Source organism: Scardinius erythrophthalmus, assembly GCF_964197995.2.
Source record: "Scardinius erythrophthalmus genome assembly, chromosome: 18".
Lineage (NCBI taxonomy): Eukaryota > Metazoa > Chordata > Actinopteri > Cypriniformes > Leuciscidae > Scardinius > Scardinius erythrophthalmus.
Window position 1 is genome coordinate 14,053,678 of NC_138238.1, and position 27,692 is coordinate 14,081,369.

The 27,692-nt window shown below is 39.2% G+C and overlaps 2 protein-coding genes across 3 annotated transcripts in view; one reads left to right on the forward strand and one right to left on the reverse strand.

Annotated features, from left to right (window-relative positions):
- The window catches only part of bmpr1ab (bone morphogenetic protein receptor, type IAb), a 36,617-nt gene extending 17,539 nt beyond the window's left edge, over window positions 1-19,078 (forward strand). The window contains exons 3-13 of the mRNA XM_081392316.1: window positions 1,840-2,087; window positions 12,595-12,766; window positions 12,880-12,982; window positions 13,066-13,165; window positions 13,471-13,567; window positions 13,925-14,060; window positions 14,241-14,433; window positions 15,185-15,482; window positions 15,638-15,813; window positions 15,945-16,075; window positions 16,809-19,078. Of these exons, the coding sequence (XP_081248442.1) occupies window positions 2,015-2,087; window positions 12,595-12,766; window positions 12,880-12,982; window positions 13,066-13,165; window positions 13,471-13,567; window positions 13,925-14,060; window positions 14,241-14,433; window positions 15,185-15,482; window positions 15,638-15,813; window positions 15,945-16,075; window positions 16,809-16,934 (1,605 nt within the window). The 5' untranslated portion in view covers window positions 1,840-2,014 and the 3' untranslated portion in view covers window positions 16,935-19,078. The remainder of the gene's footprint in view (window positions 1-1,839; window positions 2,088-12,594; window positions 12,767-12,879; window positions 12,983-13,065; window positions 13,166-13,470; window positions 13,568-13,924; window positions 14,061-14,240; window positions 14,434-15,184; window positions 15,483-15,637; window positions 15,814-15,944; window positions 16,076-16,808) is intronic.
- Window positions 18,121-27,692, reverse strand: mmrn2b (multimerin 2b). Of its 2 annotated transcripts, none has more exons than XM_081392304.1 (8): window positions 27,375-27,692; window positions 23,998-24,117; window positions 23,770-23,900; window positions 23,546-23,608; window positions 22,793-22,894; window positions 21,706-22,124; window positions 20,125-21,610; window positions 18,121-19,917 (listed from the first exon to the last, which is right to left on the reverse strand). In XM_081392304.1, the coding sequence occupies exons 1-8, from the start codon at window positions 27,572-27,574 to the stop codon at window positions 19,499-19,501; spliced, it is 2,940 nt and encodes a 979-aa protein (XP_081248430.1). In that variant the 5' UTR covers window positions 27,575-27,692; the 3' UTR covers window positions 18,121-19,498. The 2 variants fall into 2 exon arrangements, with proteins under 2 accessions (XP_081248430.1, XP_081248429.1); XM_081392303.1 differs by having other exon boundaries at window positions 23,770-23,894; window positions 27,375-27,684.

The window sequence follows — 27,692 nt, forward strand, 5'->3', positions numbered from 1 at the left end:
CCATCATGCTTCTGATATGAACGCTCTCATTCATTGATATGGACAGTGAAAAAACACGTGCTGTTCACGCTTCGGTGACGTTTGCGATGTGAAACTGTTTAAAACAAAGACTTTGGTTAACCTTTGAAAGTGCGATCATCACACTGCAACATTCAAATCTGTGTTCACGCTACCGCTGATCCGGAGAGAGCAGCTGCCGTTTAAATGTACAGTATGAAGCAGCTTCACAAACAGTGTTTTCAACCACACATTAACGTTATTTATGTGTTACAAACATTTAAATAAAACAGGGTAAAAGTTTATAGTTTGTGTATAAACATGGTATTTATCAAAATAAGGGTAAATCTTTGTTTTTTTGTTTTTACAAGTATTTTGACAGTTATATGTATTGTATTGCTTATCGTTACGGCAGGAGTTGGCGACAAGTGAGTGTTTAAAAAATCAGTCATTGAATCATTAATTTAAAGAGTTATTCACAAATGCTGATTCATCCAATGATGGCATTCAAATTATTTTTTACTTCATTCAAATTTTTATATCTTTTAAATAGACTAAAGCAATGACCATTTTGCTGTTGCTGTTGCCCTCTGTAATTATAAAGCTGGACCACCAATCACAGAACTGAAAAAGCATTGTGTGGAAAAACTCTTAATATGGAGAAAAAATTGGGCGTCTGCACAACACAAACTGAATAGGCAGATTTGGCAAAGGTTTATTTCCTCAAAAAGATTTAGATGTTTATTTTCAATTTATGAATTTCCAAAATAACATTAGAACTGATGAATTTTTATTACAAAAGTTTTTACTTTTTAAACTATTATTTAAAAGTTTGTAAATATGTTTGTATTGATAAAGAATTGCATTTATTAAACATTCTCTTACTTTTGTGTCATTGTTTTTTCTTGTTTGCTAAGAAGAAAAGACTTTGTGTACATTAATTGTACTCCCTGTGAACTGCCTTTTTTTTTGTACCAGAGATGGGTTAAGTTGTTAACCTGTTGCAGGTTGTATCTCTCCATCCATTGCCCTGTGGTCCTGTGTGGAGAGGGATCCAGTCTTTCTTAAGGGGTCCCAGTGAGCCAGGGGAGCCCCGCCTTTTGTTTCCCCATTACCCAGGAGTCAGGGAAGTGTGAAAAGTAGGGCGCAGGTCGGGGCTCTTTGTCCCCCTTGGCCAAATGAAAAGTGACAGACACCGGCCCCCTCTCTGTGCCTGTTAATTCAGGCCCCCAGTCCTGCAGAGCCTCTGGGAGCCACTAATTGCATCGAGACAAGCAGGAGCTAAGAGAGAGCAGACACATTATGTTATTAACGCTGGACAGAACCCAACACCAGCCATTTGAAAGGGACACTCCTTAAAGGGATAGTTTACCCCCCAAAATTTTTTAATTCTGTCATGATTTGTTATTTACTCACCCCCATTTTGTTCCAAACCTGAATGTTACAAAAGAAGATATTTTGAGGAGTGTTGGTAACAGTTCTGATGACCATTGGCTTCCATTGGATGGACAAAACAGCACTTTCTCAAAATATCTTCTTTTGAATTCCACAGAAGAAAGGTTTAGAACAAAATGAGTGAGTAAATGATGACAGAATTTTCAGTTTTGGGTGGACTTTCCCTTTAGGCAGCCTTCCACACTTGAGAGCCACCATTCCACATCTCCACTCTGATACAGGGTCAGGGGTCATGCTCTCACGTCACAGTGCTAAGATGGAAGTGCAAAGGAATTTTAATACCACCTCTGTCCTTTCTTGCTTGCTTGCTTTCTGGCACTGTGGAAGGAAACATGTCACGATGATGGATCTGAAATATTAATAAGTGTTCCTCTCTCTTCATTATAGGGTCTTAAACAAGAGGAAGCTGTAAAGAGGCCTTGAAGTCTTCATCACGCTAGCATACTCTTCTTCAGTCTGCTCGCGTTCATCGCTAATTGGTCACTTCGTTGTCTTAAAAGTGGCAGAGTACGACACAACCAAGACAGCCATACAGCTTTGTAGTCAACATCAAGCCAACATCATGAAAAGCATCTCCATGGTCGTCTTATTTGCCGTTTTGGGAGCTGCCGTCCTCCTCTCACTGCCAGCTGAGGGTAAGACAGTTTGATTATTGTAAAGTATCTACACTTGATCATTTCTTCCTTCCATGCAGATGACAGTAGATGCAGAGTGTCTGTTTTGAATCACAAACCCCTATAGTAAACAAAAATGTGTTTTTTGTTTGGTTTCGTTTGAGTGAAGGAAGAAGGTGAAAACTGGAGATGACTAAAAGGGTCATCTGTTTTGTTTCATCTGGATGTACAATAGAAATGCAGCAGCAATTTATAATACAAACCAGCAGGAGAATTGATTTTGCCGTATTTGGATGATACGCATTGTTTGCAGAAGCCTCACTGCCTGTTTTAATGGATGGTGGCCTTTAAAAACATAGCAGGATAATGGCATCACTTTTTATTCTCATCAGGCCCCGAAAGAGTCCGTCTCTTCACATTTGTGATGCATTAGCGAACAAACACTATCTGCCAAGATATTCATCTGAATTACATTATTTAATTTTATTGATTTGATGCCCTTATGATCTTCTCTCATATGGGTCTGCAGTAATGGAGACTTTGTCTCCATTTCAGGTAAATGCAGACATGAGGGACTGCACACTTCTTTTCGCTCAAATGACTCGCATTATCAGAATGTAATGGCCCCCGTTAGAGACTGTTGTGTGGCATTCATGTAGTCTTTAGGTAGTTCATTCATTTACTCAGCAGTGATTGTATTGGAGAATACACATATTTGGGTGTGTGGAGAGGCCATTGGGGTCACATTTGACTGTGCATAGAAACAATGGTTTGGGTGATTGTTATGAAATTGTGAGTGTTTTTATATGTTAAGGAGAGGGTTGGGGGAAGAGGGTGTCAATGGGCAAGATTGTAGATGTGTGTATTTTAGGTGAATGCTGTTTTTCCTCTAGGGATTTACACGAGTGTGTTAATGAAGGTAGTTGTAGGGTGAATGGAATTAGTGTTGAAGTGTTTGAGCAAAGCACAAAAAAACTAGCTATGATCTATGGAAAATGTTTTCTTTTATTTTGAATTTCTTCAAAATGGGGGTATATGGTATATTCTGAAATATTACAATATATAACTATTTTCTATTTTAGTAAATTATCAAATAAGGGGAAAAAACAGGTACAGTTTAAATGTTTTTTGAAAGAGGTTTCTTTTGCTCAACAAGACTGCATTTATTTGATCAAAATTACAGGAAAATAGTAATATTATGAAATATTACAATATATAATAACTTCTTTCTATTTTAGTATGTCTTCAAATATAACTTATGGTTCGAAGCTGAATTTTCAACAGCCATCACTATTATTTTTTTTCACATATTTTATATTATTGTTTCACCTCTCTTTCAAGTTTGTCTCAGATGCTCTGTTAAGTTCCTGTTTCGCTGAAGCCCCTCCTTCTGAAATACGAAATGTGCTCTGATTGGTTAGCTGGCCCAGTGTGTTGTGATTGGCGAACTGCTTGGTGCATGTTAAACATTAACAATGGCATTTTCCCTTACCAGTTCGAGCCCGATTCAGACCCTGGGAAAGTTTTCGAACAAGATGATCATGCAAACCCTTTGCAAGCACAGATTTTACAGGACTTTTCTGAGTGGAAAGTTCCTAAGGATCAGTGAACAGTCTTACAAAAGTGAGAGCCTCGTAGCGAAACACTTCATCAACATTATAATGTTAGCTTGCAGGCTAGCGGAGCCAAACAACTTTGCCCTTTGTTTACATTGTAGCAATAACATAAAACTTTTAATTGGATCTGTTAATAGCAAAACAACAAGTAATAAAACATACTTACATGTTGTGATCCATAAACAACTGATTATCCTGACAAAGCTGTCCTCCGTAAAATGTGCAGCACACAGATAAACTCTGTTGCGTTCTCTTTTTGCAAGCAGAAGCTTCTCTGTTCGGAATTTTTTTAAATGGGTGATTCTCACTCGTTGTGACAACTAATCTATGCCACTCTCATGCTATACATGCGTGTAAGTAGCCGTAGCAACTTTTCTCTATTTACAGATATGACGAGACACGCACAGGCGAGTGACGTATGTACTCATTTTCCTTAGAAAACCATCCTGCTCAGTCTAAAATATAAAAACGTATAACAGGCTTAGCTACCATAGGGAATCAGTGTAAGACAAAAACACATTTTGGAAAAAGGATTGATGATGTATTGACTCATTAAAATATTGTTAATTTTAAACAAAAAAAAGTTACATAGTCTAGGCCTACCTTTAATCAGAGTTTTTGGTGCTTGTCATTTTGTAACAAAATTGCTATAGACACTGTCTAAAATGACCTGATGCTTATCTATAGCTGAAAGCTTAAAAAGTAAGCCAAAATATTCAATAAATAAAGATTGTGGTGATGTGCAAATGCAAAACTTTGTCTGTGACGGGTGCAGTTCTGTTGAGAAGTGTCGCGTACTGTGTATATTTGTATAAACAGATTCCATGTGAGCCTAGCTATGAGTCAAAGCACACTTAGTTACATAATATTTTGCTATGCAGTCAACAAGTTTTTTCAGACTACGAAACAACACTCAGCAATTTTGCCGTGGACTACCCTTGTTGCTTAAAAACAGTAGATTCATTGTTTACATTTGACTCTTGAGTATCTCAGAGTTGCCCACTTATGTCATAAGGTCTTACTATCTGTTTAGTTCTTTGAAGTTTATTTTTCTAAGTGCCTTTCTATTCCAGGGAATGATATCTTGGAGTCATAAACGCTGTCTATTTTTGGCAACATGAAAGCCATGGGAGAGAGCTTTTTCCTCCGATCAAGAATTAGAGTTACGCCTCTACGGAGTCTGTTAAGAAAAAAAAAAACAGATCGAAAGAGATTAGGAAGTTTAAATTACTGTCAAAGCTCACAACCCCACTACCTCCTTTTAGAGTTAAGCTCGTAATATTGTGTACAAAAGGAAATGACCAAGGCACATTGAAGTCTCTGGGGTGGGAATGCATTTTAGAAGCTTAATTTCTCTGTTTTTTTGGTACAACAGTTTAAAAGTTGTTTTTGTTCACTGCACTGACACAGTTTTAACCTTACAATTGTTTGGATTGGTCACTGTCTGCTTGTTAGGCTCTTTTTAAATATATTCTTCCTTCTGGTGTTCCCCTCCCTGTAAAGGAACAAAAGAAGAAATAGGTGCTGGCTGCTGGCAGCAATTTCTCTCACTCATAAAGTCAACCAGAGCCTTTAAAACAAAGGGTAACTACCCTCGGTCATTGCAAAGGTTCCTGTTAAATGAGGAGGGAGTCTAGAGTGTCAATGAGAACAAGACAGAGTGAGAATTGAACTGTAGATGAATGCTGCTGAGCGTGTTTTGTAGTTTTTTTTCCCCCTCTTCTTTGTGAAAGCTGATCTGAGGGCAGGTCAACGTCTGACACAGAATAATCTCTTCTGACTGAATATGGCGGCATGTTCTTCTGAGAAATGTCATGTCATTCAACACATTTAACACAGGCTTGAACAAATAAATTAACTATGGAATTTCCTGCCTTCATTGGAGAAGGTGAGGTTGAGCACTTATAGGTTGAGCCCCATAGGACAGGAAAACGGCAGCAGGACGTTATAGTTATAGAAAATATAGAAACCCAAGTAGGCTGAAATATAACATCAAATTGAGGCATTTTTATTTATACAGTAAATTCTCAGAGATTGTGAGAATAAATATTAAGCAAATCTCAAATTGTAGTTATGTCTAAATTTACTTGTAGCATTTAATAAAATTTTATTTTTTGTTGTAAACTTTTATTGGTTGATGGCCACAACATGCTTATTAAAATTAGCTTTGAATAAATCAGTTGCTTCAGTGTCCCTGTGCTTCCGATCCTGCACTGCTCTACCACGCTGGGCCTCCCGGCCGGGCCCTACTACAGGAAGCTTGTTGAGTCTATTGTCGATGCTGTGAGTTTCCCTGACACTTTAACTATTTCCGGCATTGCAGGTAGTAAGCTAAATATGCCAAATGCGTGCTGCTCTCCAGGAAATAATCATTACTGTCTGACAATGAAGGCCTGTGCTGGTGTGCGTCACTGTGCTTTTCCTTGTTTTTGTAGACCACAGGTTCTGAAGCATTTGAATAGAGGACTATGTTGAGCTCCTGTACACTGACATGCGTGCACTCTAGCGAACATATGTTCGGCGGTACAGCACAGGGGCCTGTTAAAGGCGGTCTGAACTCTCACTTTTACAGCTTGCTGTTGGGTACTTGGCTCTAGAGGTGTCTCCATGCCCATTAGAGCTTTACTTTCATAAAGGCATCCAACTTTATTGGTCTGTGTCAGGCAGGCTGTTGTTTTCCACATGTTCCCTTTTTTTCTTTCCCCTCATTCCATTTTTAACAAGCTGGTGTTCAAATAGTGTTGGATTATTATGTGTTGGGGGATTTGGCCCTGAAATGGGAGCCCATGTGATAATTATAATGATCGTTATTAAAGAGATGAAAGTAAATAAATAATAATGGCAGGTTCAGGTTAACGGCCACTTAAAGCTTAAGTCGCTCCTGCCGGCCCACAACCTACAGCCTGGCCTTTCCTCATTGTTCGGTTACTTTTTGTTGTATACGTGTACATATTTTAATGAATAACCGGTGTAGGGATTAAATAAATAAATGTCTCTAATATTTAAGCCTCTCACAGAAGGGCAAACCTCCTACATGTCATCCCTCAAGGGGACATGATTCACATGTTATTTTGATGTATCTAATGGATACCCAGTGATGTATTTTGGAACAAGGACATCTTGGAGGATTTTTGTGTTTTTATTTACCCTCTCCTACGTTTCTGCTGCAGACACTCTGAGACTGTCATGAGGACTAGTGTCTTGATTATAGGCTTGTGAGCCAAACGCCCTCGTAGAGACTTGGCTGGCTCGTTGCATCATTTCCTGTTAAGTCTTACTGCAGTGCTGAGAAATAATAGCTACACCACCGAGAAGAACACATGCAGACTGATTGGTTTTATGTCATTTCTCCACAAAGTGTGCTACTTTTCGGTCTGTACTTTTAAAATTTACTTGCAGAACAGCTTCTTTGCAATCTTTTGTCACTTTTGTACTTTACAGAAACCAGAATCATTTAGCAGAGTCTGTTCAACAAGGTGTGTGAAGTCTGTGAAGCACTCATATTCTCCTCTCGCCTCTTGACCAGCCTCCCATTACAGCTTCAGTAGTGACTCTGAGCTGCCTACTCTACCCTTTGCTTTAATAGGGTCAAACCACAGATGTTTACCCGTGAGTTAAAGCTTCAGCTCCTGCCTCATCTTATGCAGACAAAGTCTTCAAGCAACACAATGTCATGATATAGTGGGCCCTAAAAAGGATATAGACACTACCATATTACAAAAAAAGCCATTGCATTAGAGAATCAAAACAAGTGGCTTGACTTTTCAGTCAAGACATTGTCTTAGACACTTTCTGGTTGTTGGGTTTTGTGGAACAGTTAATATGAAGGACTACACCAGTAGTTATTCTGTTAGGACGCATTTTTGAACGTGGGAAACTGACTGGAAAACGTCCATGATAAATGACCTTGACACCACAAAAGAAGATATTTTAAAGAATATTTTAGCTGTTTCTGTTCATTTAATTGATGTCAATGGGGTCACAACATTGGTTCCCACTGACTTTCATTGTAAGGACAGAAAAAGAAAATCTTCTTTTGTGTTCCACAGAAGAAATTCATACAGGTTTGGAATGATATTGGCAAACGATGACATAATTTTACTTTTTGGGTGTACTACTACAAACTTGCTCAGAAAAGTTAGTTTGTGTAAGCATCTTTTTTGTACTTGTCTCTTGGTTTAATATTTCATGCAATGGCATTCAGACCTTTTTAAGTGTGACCGGAACACATTGTATGATTTTAGGGTTTTCCCAGACAAGATGACCAATTGTAGTGACTTCTGTGATCGTGGCTCCTAAACGGTGGTCCTACATTTTACCGTGAGAGAGGTTCAAATACAGCCGTTCAAATACAAAGATAGCCAGCAATCATTTAGCATAATCATCTCAGTGTTTACTGACTAGCAGATAAAAATGCTACATGAAATGACGTATTGATCAACAAGACATGGAGCTAAAACGTACCTCAAGATCCATTTGCAAAAATGGCATGCCAAGTTTGCCTCTTTTACCTAGCCATGACCGCGTCCATATTCGCTTCTTTCGCTTCCTCCTCTTTTTTTTTCAGCGCGCATAAAAACCACAATTGCCAAAATGCTATTTATCTTGCTGTTTGTTTACCACTAGTTCATGCTGATGATGCTTTATTCTTCTATACTAACTTGTGTCGTAGCCTACGATTCAATAGGTGTCATCGTCGTACAGTCTACATACATGACATACCCAAGTTTATTAGATCCATGTCGTACAGTGTGATTTAGTAATGATCTTGCTGAAATCACATTGTCTGTTGGAGTCATTAAGTGTACAAATGTGTTTGGGGCCACTGTGATAAACTACGAGCTGCTTTACCCATCTACACCGTTAGATTTCTGATTGGCTTCACCTGTTGCTTGGGGCTCATGTGCGTGCTCCACAGCACCTACACTGATTAGACATGTAACTGTAGAGTCCTGTGTATATGTTTGGGCCAACTGTATGGAAAATGGAGCCGAAGTGTCTCTTAAAGAGGCTGGCGCTGGAGTCTGAGCTGAGCTGCCTACAGGCTGGGAGAATGCGGTCAGCAGGACTCATTACTGCCTGAGTACTGCCAGACCTCAGACTCCACGGTGACGGCGAGCCACAATCAAGCACACATGTAGGAGCATGGCGATACTCTGTAGATTCTTCTCTCCGAGCCAAGGAAAAACGCAGAGAGGGGGAAAGAGAGCAAATGTATTCAGTGGCTTCATAATGTCAATGAATCACTTGGTGCCTCAGAGGTACTTCAGAGGAGATAGCGCAACAAGTCCCATCTGCTCTGATTTAGTAAACCTTCTGGCTCAAAACCTGTTTTATGTGTTTCAGCTCAGATAACATTCCTGAGCCCTGCGGTTGTTTGTGTGCCGCTGTTGTGGTTGCGGGAATTTAGCTTGCGCTTATCTGCGCATTGTAGCTGTTAGGACGTGTAGGGTTCAACACATCGTAACAGATTAGCCTGCCTTTTACAGTCACTCTTAAAAGCAGCCTGTGTTTCTGACTACACCGTTCGCATTCCTTCAATTTACCGGCCTCTCGCTGAGAGCAGGGATTTCAGAGCAATATTTTCTTTCTTTTTCCTGTCTCTATTCTACCATGTTTATGTTACCGGTTTCCACCTCCATTATCACACTGGGCCCTGTGTGACAGCATCGGCGCCTGGACTAAACTGTGAAGTGATCAAAGATATTACATCAAATGCTTTAGCCGGGCGTTTTGCATTTTGCCCAAATGGAGGGGGCCATGGGACAACTTCATGGCTTCAAATAAACATTTCTCATCTGCAAAAACTGAACTATGACACATAAACAGAAGATTTATATCGCTGGCTATTGCAGGAAAGCAGCATATGAATGGACTGACTCATACACCAAGAGACAAAGTATTACATGAAAAGAGAAAGAAAGGACAAACTAGAGCGGACTCAAGAGTGTTTGATCAGTCTCCAGAGCTCGTGCCACTCGACCCGGTCTTCAACCTCATATTTACACACTATAATCCTGTCTCTTGTGTTCCTAATCTGGTCTTTCACTTTCCCTTCTAATCCCACTTCTCACCATTTCACCTTCAGGCCATTCAACAGAATGTTTCATGACACGTTCTTTTGTAAGCAGTGTTCCACAAATTGACTTGGTGTTGAGTAACATCTTATCGTGTTTGACACATCTGTTCCAGGATCCCTCTCAATAAAACTGATTATAGCCACTGCATTGTCAAGCACACTTTCATTCCTGGCTTGAGCATGATGTTTTTCCGCTCAGATCATTTCAAGTCCCTGGGTGAATCTCATGATGAAACATGCCCAGGTCATATTTCAGCCTGCAATCAAAATGAAAGAAATTACAAAGTGCTGTAAGGAAATAAAGCCTGCATTTAGGACCATTAAGATTTTTTAATAACCATTGATTATATCAAATATACTTCATGTATTATAATACATTCATATATTTAAATTATGCAGATTATTTATGTACAGGTTTTATGGTGGTTTAAATTAAAAGATTATATTCTGGTATTTGTTTTTCCTGTTTTTTTTTTTTTGTTTGTTTTTTATAGTAATTGAACATCTAATGAGAATTTATTTATTTAATTTTTTTAAGAATCTGTAACACTTTTTAATAAGGTCTCATTAACATTAATGCATTAAATGACATTAACAATAAGCAATACGATTATTTTTAATGTTTGTTAACGTTATTTCATAAAAATAAAAAAACTGTCCATTGTTAGTTCATATTAGCTTAGGTCCTTTTGACTTAAATAATTTATTAGTAAATGTTTAAATTAACTAAGATGAATAAATTATTTAAAGTGTTACTAAAAACTCAAATGCAAAACCAGAAATTAAGGCGATGCGAAATTTTGTGGGAAATTAAAATGTCTCAAAGGTCCAAAAAGGCTTCATTTTATTTGTATCCAAATTCGTGTGTGTGTGTTGTTTGATTTTGGAGTGTAATATGATCTGTACATTTATTCATGAGATTCACTCCACTGCTTCTGCCATTCTGTTCTGCCCTTTATTCACTTTCTCTGTCACAGATATAGTCCATATTTCCATATTGCTTCTTTCCACGTAGATGCAGCTATGGCTGCACTTAAAATACAGATTTAGGAATCTGATTATTGACATGACCTCCTTCTTCATTGATTGTACTGAATATGAATGTAGACATGTATTGAAGCAACATCTGATCAAGAACAATGTATTTATGAATTGTGATTCATTGAATTGCGTGATTCTCCTGTAGACGTTTAACAAGCGCTTTGTTAATTCTCTTCCTCCGATATTATTGTGCCACGTCCTCTTCATTCCCCCAGCTGATATCAGCTCTCAGGGTTTAAAGCGTCCTGGCTCCACACTTCTGTGTTATCAGACTGTATATCACTTTAGTGGTCTCCACCCCAGCTGATAAGGCTGGAGGTGTTGCTGTCGTGTAACTCTGCTGATAGTAGGTAAGATCTTCCTACTGGATGGAGTTTGCCATTTATACTTGTTTGCATTTGTATCTCCTGCCCATTTATCTAATATTTATGTGATTTTTTTTTTTCAGAGATAGAGATGTAGGGCAAGTCTAAAGTAGTCTAAGACGTGGGATGGGTCTGAAGCACAGCTCTAGTAATGAGATCCTAGGTGTGGAATGTGGTGTTTTACTAAACAGCAGCATGCCTGTTTTAGTGTGGGCTTATTTTGACTGGGTTTAGGCCTGCCCAGACCTGCAGGACAAGCAGCAGGGCTCTAAGAGGAAGCACCCACAGCAATACTTACCAAACACATGAGTCTTTGTGCCTGAGGCAATATGCACCCTGTCTGTCTGCGACAAATGCTCACACACTCAGACGGATCAGGTTACAGCACAGAGAAATCTCAATTTCTCTCTCTCTTTGTCCACGTTTTAAATCCTTATCTCCCTCTTTTACTCACAGTCTATGGTGATCTGTTTTCCTCACTCCCACCTATTTATCTAAGATCCCTAGATTCCCTGCAGTATAATTCAGCAGAGACCGAAGAGAATAACAGGGGATTTGTGTCCTTGTGGCTGTGAATTTTTCTTTTTCTTTTTTTCTTTTTCACATCATCAGAGAAGAGATGTCACTGCAGGGGAAGATAATTCGGAGTAAAAGATTGTGAGGGGACATGAATTTTAAAAGGGTTCATGTGTTCCTTTAGGTTCACTTATGTTAAAAAAAGTTTTTTTTGCACAAGAAAAACAAATGGATATGTGGAAAAGCTGTCATTTACAGACAAAGCATTATAAAATCATGTACATGTGATTTGCAAACTAGCTGCTGTCGGATCCGATACAGTTGACTGCTACTTCTGTCAACAAATGTTTCTTTGCAAACTGTGATTATAATGGCGAAATGATTATAATGGGTTCTATTTGCTTTTGACGCAACATTGAATATGATTCAGGCAAGTGTCTCAGCCGTTAAGCGACTGAATGCAAGTGGGTGCAATGATGTTAAACTATTCATCGATGTTTTGTCCTGGAGGCAGGCATATGCATTTGCCCGTGTGATATCACAAGTCCCCCAATATCAAAACGAGCCACTTTTGGAGCTTGATTAAATAAATGCTTTGTTCATAATGTGGAGGACATTTTAGAATGCTTTAATGGTACAAAGACCTCTTGTATATCAAAAGATCAAGGCCAAATTGATTTCTCATGTCCTGACCCATTTAAAAAAAAATAATGATGTGCACGAATAAATCATTTATAATAAATACTGCAATATTCCTTAAAAAAAGGATTGTCTATTTTGATTTCATAGTGACATTAATATGATGTGACTCAATGTTTGTGTAAATATTGAGCTATAATGATGAAGCTATTAGAGACAGTCACATTCTAGGTGGTCTAAAAATCTGACTTCCCCTATTTCAACCCTTCTAGGTGGGCAGAACCCAGATTACATGCTTCACGGCACTGGGGTCAAGCCCGGGTCGGATCCAAAGAGACCCCAGACTGGGGACGGGTCCACCGTGGCCCCCGAGGATGCTGCCCGCTTCCTTAGCTGCTATTGCTCGATCCACTGCCCCGAAGATGCCACAAACAACACCTGCGAGTGAGTACACCATGTGCTTTACCTACTGCTCACAACAGCCACTTTCAACTTCCTCTAACTGTTCATCTAAATCACAAACACTGTGATTAAATGGTCTTTGTGTGTTTACACAGGACGAACGGCCAGTGTTTTGCTATCGTAGAGGAGGATGAGCACGGCGAGGCTATCCTCACCTCTGGCTGCATGAAGTACGAGGGCTCCCACTTCCAGTGCAAGGTAATACATAAATGGGAGAGTGAAGAATAGATGTTTAAGTGCTGAGGCATTATGAATGACTGAATGTGGTTATTGTTGTCCAGGACTCTCCTAATGCTCAACCCAGACGGACCATTGAGTGCTGTTCCACAGATTTCTGTAATAGAGACCTTCAGCCCACACTTCCACCTCCTATTCCAGGAAGTAAGTGGAACGTCCCTTAAGAACCTAAAAATAATAAATATATGTGTGTATATCCACTTCCATTCAAAAATACAGTAAAAACAGCAATATTGTAATATTACAATTTTAAATAACTGTTTTTCATTTTAATGTTTTAAAATGCAATTCCTGAGATGGCCAAGCTGAATTTTTCAGCAGCCATTACTCAAGTCTTCAGTGTCACAGGAATCCTTCAGAAATGATTGTAATATGCTGATTTGGTGTTGAAGAAACATTTCTTATTATCAGTGATGAAAACTGTTGTCTGTGATCTCATTGTAATCCAGAGCCTCAGTTATGGAACGCCCACTTGCTGGCCTTTCTGATCTCCGTGACAGTGTGTTGCTTCACTTTGGTGGCCATAACTGTGGTGTGTTACTACAGGTGAGACTTTAATTTCATAACGACATGTTTATCCAGCTGAAATGAATGAAAGATGCACTGCAGTCTGTTAATTATTGACCAGCATACTGATAACACTGGCACAGACACACCTGTTTAAGATTGATCATCTGTTTAAGACACCTCTTGAGCTTGATCTTAATGCATGGATATATATATATATATATATATATATATATATATATATATATATATATATATATATATATATATATATATATATATATATATATATACTGTTGCTCTTAGTAATAAGTTACTGATCCCTTTGTGAAACAGCTTCTGTGATGTAACATTGCGTTGAAGGTGATGATATACTCTGTGTGGCTGTTTGATCAGGTATAAGCTACAGACGGGACGGAGGCGGTACCAAAGAGATCTGGAGCAGGATGAGGCCTTCATCCCAGTAGGAGAGTCTCTCAAAGATCTTATTAGTCAGTCAAGCACTGGCTCTGGTTCAGGGCTCCCCCTGCTGGTGAGGCACTGTTTCTGAACATGTTTTTCAAAAAAAGACAGGGTTTACGGTTATGTAAATTAACACAGTTTTAAAAAGGTATGGGAAAGGTCATGGAAATTTCTTGAGTCAATATAAATGTTTGTAGTTATGAACCATTACATATTTTGAGTTGAATTGCCCAATTCTCTCGATTCACAGGTCCAGCGCACCATCGCTAAACAAATTCAGATGGTACGTCAAATCGGAAAGGGGAGGTATGGAGAAGTGTGGCTCGGTCGCTGGAGAGGAGAAAAGGTGGCGGTGAAAGTGTTCTTTACCCGTGAAGAGGCCAGTTGGTTCAGAGAGACCGAGATTTACCAAACTGTGCTCATGAGACACGAGAATATACTCGGTAGGTTCTGTCAAAAAACACATAGTAGGGACTCATAGTTGGGAGCATTGCATTTTAATAATTTGATATGATACTTCCATTGCAAAACCAGTAGAATAATCATTATTAATGTACAGAGTCAAATACATGTATATTGCATTTATATTTTAATATGAAGGGACGATGAAACATTTTGCTGGTTTAAGGTAGATTAATATTTTTCACAAATTGTAGGTTTGTACAATGATATAAAACTTAGCATATTTGATATTTTCTCTAATGCCTATGTCTGTACGATTGCTGCTGTGGTTTTTGAATGCCTCTTTTTTAAAAGGGTTATTTCACCCAAAAATAAAAATCATTCATTAATTGCTCACCCTCATGTCTTATAAACCCATAAGACCTTTGTTCATCTTCAGAACACAAATTAAATTATTTTTGATGAAGTCCGAGAGCTTTCTGACCCCCCCAAACCCCTATAGACAGCAACATCATAACAACTTTCAAGGCCCAGAAAGGTAGTAAAGACATCGTTAAAATAGTCCATGTGACTACAGTGGTTCAACCTTTAATATTAAGCGACGAGAATACTTTTTGTGAGCTCTCAGATTTCATCAAAAATATTTTAATATGTGTTTCGAAGATGAGCGAAGGTCTTATGGGTTTGGAACGACATGAGGGTGAGTAATTAATGACAGAAATTTCATTTTTACTAACCCTTTACATTCACTAACCCTTTACATTCACACTCTTTCTTCCGGTCTTGCTCCAGGCTTTATAGCTGCAGATATTAAGGGCACGGGTGCATTCACTCAGCTTTTCCTCATCACGGACTACCATGAGAACGGCTCTCTCTATGACTATCTGAAATACACCACCCTGGACACACAGGCTCTGCTGAGGCTGGCCTACTCTGCAGCCTGTGGCCTGTGCCACCTCCACACAGAGATCTACGGCACACAGGGCAAACCTGCCATCGCTCACAGAGACCTAAAGAGCAAAAACATCCTTATAAAGAAGAATGGCACCTGCTGCATTGCTGATCTGGGCCTGGCTGTGAAATACAACAGGTGAAGACACTCTAACAACACATACTCAAGCATGCATGCAAATAAATGTCTTGGCACACTGGCAATGACTAAAAAGTATCATTGAGGCATACTTCATTTACAGCTAGTATGCAGTTGTTTGCAATAGTTTGAACACTTGTTTGCTTTTATTTTAGTGACACCAATGAGGTGGATGTCCCTCTGAGCACAAGGATGGGAACACGGCGGTACATGGCACCAGAGGTCCTGGATGAGACCCTAAATAAGAACCAATTCCAAGCATACATAATGGCTGATATTTACAGCTACGGTCTCATTGTTTGGGAGATGGCCCGCAGATGCGTGACTGGAGGTACGGTCTACATGTGTTAGTTAGTGTTTGAGGTTATAATAATGTGTACACACTTTTTAAAGTATGTTTGTCTCTCCTTTATACATATGTGATGGATTTGTTTTAATAAAGGCACTTTCTTTTATGTGCAGGTATTGTTGAGGAGTATCAATTGCCATACTGGGACATGGTACCTTCAGAACCGTCCTATGAGGACATGAGGGAAGTGGTATGTGTTAAAGGCATGCGGCCAGTGGTGTCTAATCGCTGGAACAGTGACGAGGTAAGATCAAGCACCGCAGTTCAGTTCAACACTGCTCAGATACTAATTTTTATCTATCTTATGTTGACATACACTACCGTTTAAATGTTTTTTTGTTTTAATTTTTTTTATGTTTTTGAAAGAAATCTCTTATGCTCAGCTAGATATCCAACAATTATTTATTTAATGTTTAATTAGGTATTTTTTTTAAATCCAAAGTACAGTATCATTAAGTATTAAAATTTAAACAAATATTTTCTATCATATTATATTTAAAAACGTAATTTATAACTTTGGCAAAACTGAATTTTCAGCATCATTACTCCAGTCTTCAGTGTTACATGACCCTTCAGAAATCATTCTGATATGCTGATTTGGAGCTCAAGGAAAATTTCTTTTTATTGTCAATGTTGAAAAAAGTTGCTCTGTTTAATATTTTGGTGAAACCTGTGATGCATTTTTTTCAGGGTTCGATGAATAGAAAGTTCAAACAGTTCAAACATTTATTTAAAATAGAAATCTTTTGTAACCATTTAATTTTTGTAAATTGCAAATGTGCTTATAAGAAGTCATTGCGTCAACATTTAAGAGTACATTAGGCATATAGTTGATCTCATTGCTAACAGATGGTTGCTAAAAGCCACAGAACTTTTGATTTTATGGGGTCTTTAAATATCACTGCATTGGAACCATTTAATAGTTGTGTAAAATACAACCCTAAAACAACTGGTCTCTTGTCTCCATCTCCACACAGTGCTTACGGGCCATGCTAAAGCTTATGTCTGAGTGCTGGGCCCACAACCCATCCTCTCGCCTCACTGCTCTTCGAGTCAAGAAAACACTTGCCAAAATGGTTGAATCACAGGATATCAAAATATGATCAGTTTTCCCTCCATATGCCAGTCTGAGATATATCATGGAGATATTTATGCTCACTTTATGAACTATTGCCTCAGTTCCTAGACGGACCTGTGGAAGCGCTGCTGAGCAGAACATTTGCCTCCCTGTCTGGCTGTAATTCCTCGTCCTGTTGCAGTTATGCTCTTAATGTCATGTAGCACCCTCTGCTGGACAGTATGTGCCATAACGCATCCACGAGGAAGTAAGGACAGTAAGGACAACTGTTCAACAGGCATCACTACTCAAACCATCCCCATCGCCACCATTTTTCCTTCTTCAGGCACTCTTATATATTGGGAGAGAATTGAAGAGCATATGGTGCTTTCTGTGAAAGCTGTGTAATACATCTGTATGGAGGAGTGACAAGGTGGCACCATTTGCCATGGGAGCACAGTAATGGAGCCATTTGGGAGAAGGCTTGAGGCTTTGTTATTGACTGACTTGAGAGGTGGACATATTTGGGGTGATATTTGGACCGAACCAGCCATATGCTTGGGATGTGCTCTAGTATGGCTAGTGTCTAAATGGTCACTCTACATTTGGAACATGTGCAGTTGTGGCCACCGAAACGTCAGAGAACATGCCCTATTTAATTCAAATGACCCATATTGTCATATATATGTATAAAAGAAAATGTCCCGTTAACTACATATTAATATTTTAATTAATAGCCTTTTTGAAGAATTATTCCTTCAACTGCTTTCCTTTCTGAGAATCTGTCCATTAGATGTTCAAATACAAAACTGGGGGTTAGCGATGGAATTGATTTGTTGTTAGAAATAGAAGGTTCAGGTATAATGAGTAATGTGATCATAACTCCAGCTCTGGCATGAAGAATTGAAGTACCACCTGTCAAATATTGCCAACACTGCAGCCATAAAAAAATCTATTCATCTAAAAGATGTGGTGACTTTCAATCACCCAGAATGGCAGATCTGATCTGCCTCATCGCAGACGTGTCGGTGCAAATGGATGCCTACTGCTCCTGAATGCCTCATAACCGTTGTTTTGTTTTATCCTATAGCCTTCAAGTCAACCTCAGTATATCACATCTGAATTTTTTCAGTGTCAGATTGGATTGCTGTTTTCAATGCCTCATTTGAACTGTTTTGCCTTGAATCTAATGTTGTGACGCTTGGAAATCATACGACTCATAAATGTCTAATGTGATTGAATAATGCAAATGCATGTGCTATTTATTCATGTCATGTCATATAGTATGAATTATTGTGGTAAGATACTTGCAGGACTATTAACACTGTTCTTGCAAATGACATTCTCAATGTTTTTACTGAGCAGCTCAACCTTACAAATACTAGTAATAGTAAATTTATGACTTTAAAATGAAATTCTACATTTAATGACTTCCTATGAAAGTGTGGGTGTGAATTATCATTTGTCATTGTTCTAATGTGTAAAACTAGACCTTTATCTATAATTTACTCAAAAGTCAGGACAGGACTTTCATATACATGAACATATTTTTTCCCCCATAACTGATGAGATTATGTGAACACATTTTTTTGTGTGCAAAAGAGCTTAGTCAAAAAATTTGAATCACGCAATGCATTATTAGCACTTGTGGGGAATTCAGGTTCAACTTCAAAACCAGGGTCCTTTTTCCTCGAAAACAAGTTAGCCATTTCTTGAAGATCCGGTTATATCATGTGGGTGTATTTATGCCAGTGATTTATAGCTGTCTGTGAAATTCCACTTCTGCATTTCTACAAAGGTACAGGGAAGGAGAGAGACTAGTACAAAAACTTTTGCATTGCAGATTCAGATCTCACATTGCTTATGCGTGTCTTTTCTCATTGTTTGGGCTGCAGTTTTGTGCTCAAGCCTATTCTGTCCATTACAATCAAGCAAGTTAACCTGTAAAATAACATTTGAACTGATTTAAGCTTATCTGTCTAGATAAATGACACAATATTTTTGTCCTAATTGTTTAATGTGTAAGGAAATATGTAAAATGGCCTGAATAATATGAACCTTTTTTTAACTGTATTGTGCACAGTATCTGGTTTTAAGAGAGATGCCTTATGTTTACCAAGAAAAGCTGTTCTGTACACAGAATTAGTCCAATGTATCAATTTTTAAGTAAAATACCTTATTTTAGTACACAGTCATGCCTCCTTCTTCTTGATTGACATTTGCATTGAATGTGATCATTTGAATGCATGCATTGTTGGATGTACAGAATTACCCTCACTATTGGTACCTTTTGTTTATTCATATCGCCTCATAGTAACTGGTTTCCATACTATGCCTTATTATTAGATCCTCCACATTTTGAAGACCAACAGAAGGTCTGGTGGTATCTAAATTGTTCTGGTATATATGCTTTCTTCCCCTTATTTCTTCCCTGTTGTCTCAGTAACATTCCAGAACCAATTACAAAACATAACATTTAAACAAGTATTTTTGCACCTTCAAGAAGAGAATGCATGGCATGCATGCAAATTAAAGCATGTCTGGCAGTGACGCACAGTGCGTCAGACTTGAATGTATCCTCCCATGCCTTTGTCGCTCACCCAGTTCTTTTCACAGCATGTCCTTGTGCTCTGTAATGAAGAGCAATAGTCCAGACAGTTTGTTATCCCCAGGCTGCGCTTTCCGTAATGATCCATGCATCAATTCTAATGTAACCGCCTCCCCTCGCCGAAGCTCCAGCAGAGAGGCTCGGCTCACTGGTCCCCTCTTTTCCCCTTGTTCCTGTCTGAGGGAGGCCACTGTAACTCCACTGCGCTTCAGTACAGCCAATGAAAGGCCTCTCTCAAAGTCTAAGGTCACTAAAAAGAGATAGAGTCCCGTCTCAGGGGCCTGGAACACCCCTGATGTAGGATTAAAAGTACCACCGTAGTTCACAGCAACATTTTTTGATGCAAGCTCCCCATTTGGCCCTATTCTGTAGTCCAGGCTTGTGATGAACACCACGGGGGGATGTGGTAACCAAGCATGTTCTGAAGAGATAAAGTTATTTTGATGATTTGTTTTGGTAAAATGATACAGAAAAACTGCTTTGTCATGATGTAGTTTTAGTGTTGTCCATTTAGAGGCAGTGTTGTTGTGTGTACACTATATAGGCCTTTCAGTATCAAATATCTTCCTCATTCATGTTTAAAACTATTGGAAAATGGGGAAAAAACTGTATTAATGAGATCTCTTACCTGTTTCGCTGTATCTTTTGCGCCGCTCACTGGAAGACTTTTCTTCTCTTTTCTCCTGGTCTTCTTGCTTTTTGTGCCCCCTCCTTTTCTTTTCATCTTTCTTTCTCACCAGCCTCCAAACTTCATATAGGTTCAGGCTTCTGGTCGAGCTGGCTAGTTCTTCTGTATTACTGAATAGTTTTTGAAACATTCTCAAATGATCTTCTAGGCTCTGACGTAGGTATGCTATATCTGCCTGCAGTTCCACAACAGAGCCACCAGGGGGCTCAGTACAGTTGCCACAGCGCTCTTCCAACATGGTTATTCTACCTGCTAATTGCTCCACCTCTTTTCCTAAACTCCAGAAGTCACTGACGGAGTAATCCACATCCTCCTCTCCAGTCAAAGGGTCTAATGAGGACTGGTAACTTTCAGTGCCCTTCACCTGGTTCTTTGTGGCGGTCCCCTCTGAGTATGCTACCGGGTCATCGCTATTCATCCCATCTCCATCAGGATGCTTTCTCTGAATAGAATTCAGACTCCTATCATGTGTCTCAATCTTTTGCTGCATCACATGCATTCTCTGTAAAAGATCTGGGATACTGAGCTCTTTCTTTTGGCTATGTGACCAGCGCGTGAATTCCAAGACCTCTTCTCCGAGTAGCACTTCCAGGACTTCAGAGTGGCGTACAGCATCATTCAGGAGGGAAGAGAAGGTGGCTGATAGGCCTCGAATTTCAGCCGACTTGTCCTCGTCCCGCTCTCTCAGGCCTTGTATCTCCTGCTGACTGTCAAGGAGTGAAGCCTGTAGCTGGGAAATACTGTCATGAAGACTCCTACTTCTGCTCTGCTCAAATGCCAATGATTCCTTCATATTCAGCAGGCCCTGATGAAGATCCTCCATTTGAGTGGCCTGATTCCTATCTAGATTTGCCTCCTCAAGTGCAAGTCGGTTCTGTCTTGTTAAACGTGTCACGTTAGCCACCTCCAGCTCCAACCTAGCTAGTGAACTTCCCATCGATTTGCAGCTACAGACCTGCTCTGCAATTACCGAATCATTTCTTTGTAGTTGATAGATGTTCTCCAGGTCAAGCTCTATTTCTCTCAACAGGCCCTCATGCGCACTTACGTTAGCTGTAAGTTCCCCAATGCTGTTGAGCACCCTGACGCGAGTAGCCTCCACCTCCAGACCTGTCTCCACAAAGTGGACCTCGGTGCGTTGTTTGACCTCCCCTAGGCTCTGTCCCAGGATCAATAGGTCTCTTTGCAGATCATTGATCTTTTTAGCAGAATCTTTTGAAGTGTCAGACAAGCTGCTGAGCTGCACAGAGTTACTTTGTGCCTTCTCATCTAGCCGAGTGATGGCCTCCCACACTCCTGACGCCTGTGTTGGCTGGCCTCCACTTTGATCGACAAACTCAGCACGCTCTCTCTGCAGTGCCCCTTCCAGCCTTTTCTGGCCAAGTCTCACCTCCTCAACCAATTCAGTTAGAGAATAGAGATTCACCTGTTGGAATAACACAAAAAATCTATATTTATGCACTGTTTCGATGTGTTAAGATTTAGTACTAGTCACTTAAGGAGTCTGAGTGAATTAATGACCTGTGCATCCTGACTCTGACTGATCTGATCATCCATCTCTTCCTTCAGTTTTGTTAGGTTGTGTTTCAGCAGTTCTTGTTGGGTCTGAAAGGCCCTCTCCATCTGGTCTTTCTGTGCGTCCAGTTGGGTTTTCATTTGGTCGACCTGAAGATGACTGTACTCTAGTCTCTGCTCAATAGATCCACTATGACCTTCACCTCTGCTGATGGATCTGCTGTGTTCCTGTTCCATCCGCAACTGCTGCAAGTCCTGAGACAGTGTGTCCACCTCACTGGACAGATGCTCCAGTGTTTGATTGAAGCTTTCCAGCACTGGTTGAAGCTGACTCATCATGGTTGACATTAACAGATGCATTGACAGCAGAATTGATGAATCAAGGAATTGCAGAGGCTGAGAGGTAGGGATCTGTTCTTTGGCACCTGGAATATCATTAACAAGCCTCTAATTTTGGAGAAATACTGTATATTTCAGATATTAACAAGGGAAAATGGTGAAATAACTCTGTTTTTTACTTGTGTGACCTTTTAAATATGCAATTAAGGTATATTTGTCTGTATCAGCATATTGATTGGCCCTTAGAGTACATCAATGTGCCTGACATTTGAGGGTCTCTACATGAGCTTTTATGATGTTTTCATCAGGAATAACCCTTTCCTTACAAGCCTCCTTCACAAAGACATCTCATTATGTTACTGAATATCTGTATAAACTTCTGCATTTTTGATGGATGTTCCTTTATAGGCTGTAATTGCATTTAAACAATATGAGCTCATTGGCTAGATATACGTCAGAGAATATATAAACCCCTTTTCAAACAGCTATTCCATGACTCATGTGGTTCAGAGATGACTTTTTGCCCTTCTTTCTTAATCTCCTTCCTTCTGCCTACATCTCTGGGTGATTACGTCACGGTGGAGTTTGTTTATAAGAAAGAGAGGATATCCTCTAGAGGAAGACGTCATTGTTTATGTAGTCATGCCATTCAATTTAGGGTGGTAAAATCTCACAGTATGCATATACTGTAATGTGCCAATCTAAATGTTTTCCTGTGTGCTTAGGTTTGCTGGGCACAGATTCCGTGTCTTACCAACAGGGCTCTGGTTTGGTGAAGAACCATGAATGGGAGCCTCCTGTAGATGTTTGTCAGACCAGCTTGCATCTTCCAGTAGGTCTGTTTCCATTTTAACTTCTACAGAAAAACACACCAAAAATTGTTTGGAGGGAGAATGTGGGAAAGAAGTTAACCACAACATTGTAAGTCTGAGGGTAAATATTGGGCCCACGCATATGCTCAGTTTAGAGGGGTTATTATAGCCCTTAAGCATTTAACAGGCTTAAAATACCAAAAGTTACATTTAATGACCCAATATTACAGAATATTATGAAACTAAATATTATTTTTACTAAGAATAATCCTTTTTTATTTCATGATACCAGGTTTAAGTATTTGGCACACATGAGACTCTCATAAACACACAATGACTTTAGATTTTAAAGAACTGCCAAAGACTGTACTTTCAATAGTTTTCAGTAAAGTATCAATGTGTCAATATTCACTTGCAGGACATTTTGGAAATTTGGAAAACAACTTTAAGATGTTGTTATTCTTCTTAAATATGATTGTTGGCATAAGGCACTGCTTCCATCTATCTCTATCTCTATCTCTAGCTATCCCGAGTGCCAGCTGATTGTTCCTTTCCTGCTGAAGGACACTCACTGAGCCAGGCGCCTGCTAGATATTTCCTCTGTTTGTCAGAAAGGTTGTTTTAAAGAAGCAAGCTTGCAGAAAGAGGAAAGTTATGAAAGGTCAAGCCAGTTCTGCCCAAAACAACAGACTTGCCTGAGTTGTCATTGTCATTAACCTCAGACTTTGAAGCATGCTTCTCATCCTCTGGAGGTTTGTCTGGAAAAGAACGATAAAGAGGAAGCAACAGATGAGTCACCAAAACTGGATGGGCAGCTCAACTGATATTCCTTTTAAATTGGCTGAAGAGCAACATGCATACTCCTAACATATTTTAGATATGCGTATGCTTTATTGTGTAAAAAGGATTGTATCCAGACCTCTTCCTGGAGATTGTATGTTGCCTTTTTCCAGGCAGTTGTGTCCTCCATAGCCTGGGCAACACCTCCAGTGCATAGAAGAGAGTGTTGTCTGCTTCTGCTTGTACACAGGACGTGAGGACTGCCTATACCTGATCATCACCATCATCATCATCATCATCAATAAAGCAAAGCATAGTTTTGAGAAATGTAAGATCTGAGGTTGTTTGAGTTTATGAGGTGACTCACGTGATGATTTGACAGTCAGGAGCTCCATCGGGACAGGGGTTCACTGATTTCACTGTCTGAGTCTCTGTGCAGAGTACGGCTGTGGTGACCACACGGTGATTTACATACGAACACCAGTTTCTGACCAGAGAGAGGAGGTTTGGAAGGATGAAACGTGAAAGTTGAGAGCAGAGATTACATGCAATCACAGACTGATGAAGATATATGCTCTTGAGCCCCTGTTGTTTTCCTGTTGTACCCTTCCCAACAAGCGCGGAGCAAGATATTATCGCTGAGCAAAAGGTTTTATATGTCGTTCTATTGGCACGTTCATTATGTTTGTTTTTAGCTTTCTGTTGTATCAGAGAGAATCTGATATGCACACATTGATTACGATGTTTACACATGCTCAATCTTATTTTGACAAGTCTGTGTTTTTCTGTGTATTATTTCGTAAACATAGCCTACAGTAAAGTGTGCAAATTGTATTCTGCAAAAATGACCTAGTTTGAAGTATTGCTGGAGTTGCATCCTGTCGAATACTGAAACGCATGTTTGAAAAGGTGGCGTTCACAGTGCTGTTCTCATTATGAATATTATATAAGCTGACATAAAGGGACATAAGATTTCCCTTGTCAGTTCTTTTTCTTTCTGCTGTCTGTTGTTCCAAAGATGCAGCTTATTCTAGCAAAGCTTATAAAACACAATTTATTCCCCTAAAATGACTTGGAGGCATTTCTTAGGCACTGTTCACATGGGATGTGTTCTTGCATCCGTATTGTGTTTCTATGGGACACGTGATGCATTGCTCTGCCTTTTAATTTAACACTAGCAATGTTTCCATCCACCTATTTTTATGCAAATATTGAGATATCGTATAATAAAATGCTGGATGGAAATGGCAAGATGCTCTAAAAATGTGCATAAAAAACATGCGCAGATGTAGTTTTTTATCCGTAAGAAGGCATCCATATAAACTACAATGGAAACACATTTACTGAATAAAACCATTGATGCGCAAAAAAAAAAGAAAAAGTAATGTGACTTTGGCTCAGCAGATCCTGAGGTCCGAAAAAAACTGGACTACCATAAATGTTGGATTGGTCATTCTGAAATGACTGAGACAAAATCTATGATGAAAACTGTAGGGTATTATTACCTCCCAGTCCCAGAACACCAGGCATCTGCATCCGAACGCAGGATAACATGACAGCGTTTATTGCATGTACGCTCTGAGGCATTTATAATGTATGAAAAAGAGCTACAGTGGCTTCCCTGACTGCAGCAACTTCCATTTTTATTACATATATTTTGTGCCGGTTTCACAGGAAGCGACAATTTTGTTTTATTGCAAATGTTTTAGGTGATGTTCCAATATTGTTCCAAAGTGCGTTGCAAATGTTGAAGATGTCTGTCAAATGCATGTTTGCGTATGTACACACATAAAAAAAAAAAAAGAGTGCAGATGGACAATGCATCATGTGAATGGCCCATATGAATATGCACTAGAAGAACATTTTAACTGCTATGATTTTTCTCCATTTTCTCAGCACCAGGATGTGTTTTTTTAAGATGGTTTGTCAAGGTAGAAACAGCTCAAATTGTATAACGTGTCCATTCTGTTCGGTGTTTTCAAATGCAAGAACACATCTTGTATGTACAGTACGGCCCATTACTTGTGCTTTTTTAACTGACCTTCCTTTGTGCATCCGTTTCAGTGTTAGTTTCAGAAACAAAGAGATTAGATATAAGCGAGCTGTCCTGTTTCCTTTCATTGCCACCTTGAACCATAGAGCCTTTGTCCAGTAAAACATCAGCCCCTATTCAGCCACTGATTCAGTCATAGTTTGCCTGAATTCAAGCCCTGTATCCCGCTTTATGGTTTTATCGTTAATCTGTCTCCATGTACCCACATCTGAACATCCTTCATCAGTCCACCTTTCTTTCATCTTCACCCCTCTTTTTATCTCTCTTTTATTTTTCTTTAAACACCTAAACACTTTTGATTAGCACTCCTCCCATGTCTTTTCTGGACACATCTGGTTCTCATATTCTTTTGTTCTGGTCCAGACTAAAAGAAAATGCCCTTGAAAACTGCTGTAGGGGTACCTGTCCTCTGCCTCGCTGTTAAGCTGTAGTGAGCATGCCCAGTCCGGTCGAATTCCTCTCATCCTCAAGAAATCAGCAGAGAGCTACTGTGTGTGTGTTGTCAAGGCTGGAATATCAGCTAACACATCTAAGACTGAGCTGACTATAGAAGTGGACGGCTAACTTCTACGGCTCCTATACATATAGGCCCCCATATCAGTATGTATTGGATATCACAATGGAACTCAGTCATTCCATAATACCTTCCCAGATCACTGAAGCACTGACTTGTATCTTCATTGTAAGATTACTGTAATTAAGCCTCTCGGGCAAATTCATTCGCTTTTTCTTTCTCAGAACAGAGGGAGAATGCAAAGTACTCTAGTCAGGGTAAATGGCATATTTAATAATATGATATTAAAACAAGGCTGTGTGGGATACATGCACAGTCTAGTCTGTTCAGTGGGTTGTACTGTTGTATACTATACTATAGTGTTGATCGTTTAGCAAATAAAAAACTTCCAGAGAAAATATAATTCCAGTCAAAGTTTTGGACACACTTGACTTGAATTTGTGTCACGTGATCTTAAAGGTTTATGCTTAAATGCTTAAAATGAGTTTTATAGAAAAAGATTTGTATGAAGGAATTACAACACAAAGTTTTAAATGAATTTTTTTTAATATAATTATTATTATTTTTTATGAAATGAAATGAATAGTTGGGGCCAGATCGAGAAGGAAAAGCAGCCAATCAGAAGAAAAACATCCCATGATGCACCTCATAAGCATAATGATTTTTTAAAAAAATAATTATTACAGTTTACTACAAGCATTACCATTATTTTGTAATTTAAAAAATATTTTCGTTTTTTTTTTTTTATGAAATGAAATGAATAGTTGGGCCAGATCGAGAAGGAAAAGCAGCCAATCAGAAGAAAAACATCCCATGATGCACCTCATAAGCTCAGAGAATGATTAGAGTTGTGACGCTTGGCTACTTTGATTTGGATAGTTGATAGTTGATTTATAACCATTTTTTGGTCACTAATGTCTACTTTCATTTAATTTATTTAACGTTTTTGATATGTAGTAAATAGTATTAATAATAAAAAAGGCATGTCCAGACTCCTGACTAGTAGTGTAAAACAAGGGTTATATGACCTAAGACCTTTAGACAGTATCTTATTGAACAGACAAATATCCTTAGTATAATTCACGTCATTAAATATTTTGACTATGGTCCATTCACACAAAATGTTATGTATAGTTATAAATATATATTTAGTTTTAAAAATGCCCATTGGACTCACCCTCTTTTTGAGCCAGCTGGAGGCACTGGGATGCTGGGATGTTCATTTGGCATCCCAAAGGTGACAGGCGTATGATTTGCTCTTCCTCCAATCCCAACAGCCTCCTCTTCCTCCACATCAGGGTCCCTGGCCCTCACTTCACTGTGGCAGCTCAGAGAGTTCAGCACGGCCAGCAGCAGCAGAGGCACAGTCTGGGCCATCTCGCTTTCCAGAGGTACTGAAAGGGTTCCTCCGGATGGCAGTTTTAAAACTAGCCTTAAACAATCCTGGAAACTCCCCACCCCTCTTTCCTTCCCTCTCTCTCTCTCTCTCTGTCCA